The sequence below is a fragment of the Entamoeba invadens genome (genome assembly GCF_000330505.1).
Source record: "Entamoeba invadens IP1 unplaced genomic scaffold scaff_1105074724931, whole genome shotgun sequence".
NCBI lineage: Eukaryota > Evosea > Mastigamoebida > Endamoebidae > Entamoeba > Entamoeba invadens.
In genome coordinates, this window is record NW_004443563.1 from 160,668 (window position 1) to 164,823 (window position 4,156).

Sequence of the window (4,156 nt, forward strand, 5' to 3'; positions counted from 1 at the left end):
CGTTTATTTTAATCGGTTAAGATGTTATATCTTAAAAAAATCTTTTAAGTTATAACATTTTTGATCCAAATCATTTAATCTCATTTTGTCCACGTTTTTTTTTATGAATAGGAATTGCCACGTAATTTGGTCCAAATATGTCACTTATCTTTAATTATAAATGGTATTAACAACAGTTTGTTTGTATTGGAATAACAAATTATATGTTTATTTGGATTTGATTATATAGATACAACATAAAACAATTACATCACAAGTTATCTAGCTGTTTTATAACCTCTTTGATATCAAGTCTCTTGATCGGATTGTGAACCCAGCATTTATCCACAATTGAAAATATTTTATCATCCATGTCATCTTTCTTTTCTGGTCGTTTACCATTATTTACATACTCTGCTATTTTCCATGGAAACGCGAAAAGGCCTTTCGGATACGCGTCACACCACCCAATACCCTCAAACATCGTTATTCCAAACGAGTATATGTCTGCTGGCTTTTTATATTTCTCTTGACTCAAGATTTCAGGCGCCATATAGACTGGAGTTCCAATACCTTTTGTGAAAGTCATGTTAGTCATCAACAGATTCACATTTCTCGCACTTCCAAAGTCAGTCAGTTTTGCTATAACTTTGTCATCAACATTTAGTGATATAACCAAAATGTTGTCTGGTTTGATGTCTCTGTGTAATATCCCATTTTCATGCAAATACAAAATACCTTTTGCTGCATCTATCATCATTTTAACACGCAACTTTATGTCAATATCTTCACTCTTTTTGTGTTTAATTAAGTCTTGTAAAGAACCATATTGTGCAAATTCGGTGACCATACACACTTTGTTGGGAATGAAAACAGCGCCATAGAAATGGACGATGTAATCACTTCTAAATTTGTCTAACATATTTACCTCTTTTTCAAATTCTTCAATAATTTCATCAGACAAATCAACGCTTTTGATTTTCTTAATTGCAACTGTATTATTTCTATAAGTACCTTTATACACAACACCAAAAGATCCTTCGCCAAGTTTATTATCGAAAACAATTTCATTGGGGTCGAGTTTAGTTGTGATTGTAGTCACTCCTTTCATCACAAGTTCATTCAAAATTTCTTCTCCTGTTTCGATGTTTTTTGAGACTAAAACAATGTTGTCCTCGATTTTGCAAGTGTAATTTGGAGTTATAAAAAATTCAAACTCGCACGCACAATTTTTGTGTAACGTCGCTATACTCGGCTTAACTGTTATATTGAACTTCTCAACAAACGTTTTGGCGACAAATTGAATTTTCACAGTTTGATTGTTAGTGTTACCAACACAAATTAATTTGCGTGTTTCTTCACTCACTGGAATTTCGTCGTCTTCGTTGTTAAAATCGATTTCTGGTTGATCAACACATACTCCGCCTTTCAATTCATTGAATTTCAAATTCGAATTTTGCATTTTGAATATCGTCATTTTGCTCTCAATTTCGCTTTTTCGAAGTTTTTTGTGAATAACAACAAAGAGTATTACAACACATATAAATATGATAATCACAAGTACAATGACAAAAATTACAATAATGAAAATGACCCACCAAACCGCTTTAGAAACACAGAATGTGCCACTTTGACTTGGCGCTTTCCAGAATTCACATTTTGAACACTTTGAATTGTGGGCCTCAAGACAGTACTTTAAGAGTGTATAATGACTGCAATTCTTTTCTGAAAGCACGTAATTGTCAACACATATTTCACATGCATTTTTGGACTCACATTTTACACATAAATCACTACACTTTTCACATTGATTTGACTTGATTTGGAAATACCCATCTTGACATGTAGAACACCCCTTTTCTGTGATTTCAACATCACATCCAACGATCGAATCCTTTGAAACGCATTTGTTCTCATTTGTCATGAAATTGCTCGAATTACACGAAAGACATTTACCAGCCGAATTACACGTTGAACACTCTGTTGGGCATTTATTACATACAAAATTGATTAAATAAAAACCATCATCACATTGTAAACACTTTAAACTGTCATATGAAAATTTAAGACAAGTCGCAAGTAAATCATCTTGAGATACACAAGAATAGTTGTTAAGATAATATTCAGAGGAACACGACTGACAAAAATTGGGGGATGAAATACATGTAGAACATGTCGAATTGCACTTTTCACACGAATTTTCAGCGGTGTCAAAATACTTTCCAGAAACACAACGAAGGCAACCAAAAGAATTTTGGATTTCACAATTACTATCATCAAGTGTTTTGCATTCTTTTTGTGAATTTAAAATTGTTTTTGATTCACATTCAACACATTTGGTATTCACTTTATATACACAATTTTGTGTTGGCTTTTCACATTTCCCATTCGCATCTTTAATTGTATTTTCGGCAACTTCACAGGAAGAAGTGTCACAAGCCCCCAAATCAGACATTTCAAATTTTAATGAGCAACGCGTCGCATATTTAAAATTACAAGAAACACTGTTTGGATGTTTGTCTGTACATTTTTGACAAATTTCACCATTTTCTGTGTAATACCCATTTTCACATGCATTGATGGAATTATGTGAAAATAAAATCACATTGTTTCCAATTGAAACACACTTTCCATTAGAAAGTTTGGTATTGGAATTTCTATCGCAGAATAGACAACTTTCTTCGGTCTCTCTGATCGAACAGTGGTCTTGTGAAGTCACGCACTTCCCGTTATAATATGTATAACCCAATTTACATATTACACAAAAATCTCGCATTGTAAGTTGACAATTTTCGATTAAAATACATTCGCCGTTAACACCATAATATCCACTTGAACACTTCATACAATCGCCATTGTAAACTGTGCAGATTTCACAATTGGATTTGGTGCAACTTTCACATTGTCTTGTGATTTTATTTAACCCTCCTTTCGTGCATTCTATCTTTGTTAAACACTGAAATGATGTGGAGTTGTAATATCCAAGATTACAAGAAGTTGTGTCAAAGACATAATCAGCATTTTGTGATATTAGTAATACACTCTTTGTCAATTTAAAAAAGCTCACCGCAACAAATTCATCAGAAATTATATTGATCACAATATCAGTGAATGAATAGAGAGATATTTTATTACTTCCAATTGTCACTATATTCTCCTCTTCTGTTTCTTTTTTGTTCAAAACCTTCAAATTATTTACTTGTCTATTCACATTTTTAACACTGTCAATTTTTAAATTTAGAACAGCATTATTTCCACTTGGAACAATAAAACACAACTCCTCATAACACGGACAAAAAGGTTCCAAAAAATTTCCACTTTCGATATTTTCTCCTTTCAGATGGCAGAAGAACTTATTTGAACTTCCAAATCTCATTAAACGATTTTCAAAGTATGTAGTAAAAGAAGTTGAAATAGTACTCACAAATGGAATGTTAGTCACTGCCAAATCAAAAGGTTCCGTTTGATCGAAGATATTTGAGTTATCTGAAATGTCATTTGTAAAGAAAAGAGGCGGGTCTCGAATGGTTCTACCGTTTAATTTAATTTGTGAAGTAGATGTTAACACGACACTCTTCGCTGTAATGTACGAGTTTTTATCTATATCCAATACTGTATAGTCCAGTTTGAATTGATTAATAATAAATTTTTCTTGGATATTTTCACTTTTTATTGTGAAAGTACCGCCAGTGGATGAAAAATTGCCACTGCTCTGTACTCTTGCATTATCTAAAATATTAAATTGAGACGAATCACCACCCAATGATAATAAATTGAAAATGTTTTTGATAATTGAGTTATTTCTCATTGTAAATACGCCACCTTCAGAAATTGGTATAAAGAAACATTTTTCTATAACAGAGTTATCGAACATGTTAAACGTACCACTTGTTACGTATATATGGTCATCAGCAAAGACTCTGGAATTGTTGTACATGTTCATCACACAATCCAAATTTAACCTTATATAACCAGTGTCTTTAATAAATAAAGTGGAAGTATCAAACATATTTAAATAAGCAATATTCGAGGTTTGTATGTATGAAATTGTGTTCATTGTTGCATTATTTATAAAATTTAACACGCCACCTTTTATCACAATACCTTTTGTCGTTGAACATGTCGTTTCAAAATTAATAATCGAACTAACTGTAGACATAGAGCATTCTTCGGCTTT

At 32.2% G+C, this 4,156-nt stretch overlaps 1 protein-coding gene across 1 annotated transcript; it reads right to left on the minus strand.

Annotated features, from left to right (window-relative positions):
- Window positions 1-250: 250 nt before the first annotated feature.
- Window positions 251-4,138, minus strand: EIN_123480 (protein serine/threonine kinase, putative; the record flags this gene model as incomplete). The annotated part of the gene is made up of 1 exon (XM_004259070.1): window positions 251-4,138. One exon carries the CDS (start codon window positions 4,136-4,138, stop codon window positions 251-253), a length of 3,888 nt encoding a protein of 1,295 aa, XP_004259118.1.
- Between the last annotated feature and the right edge of the window lie 18 nt (window positions 4,139-4,156).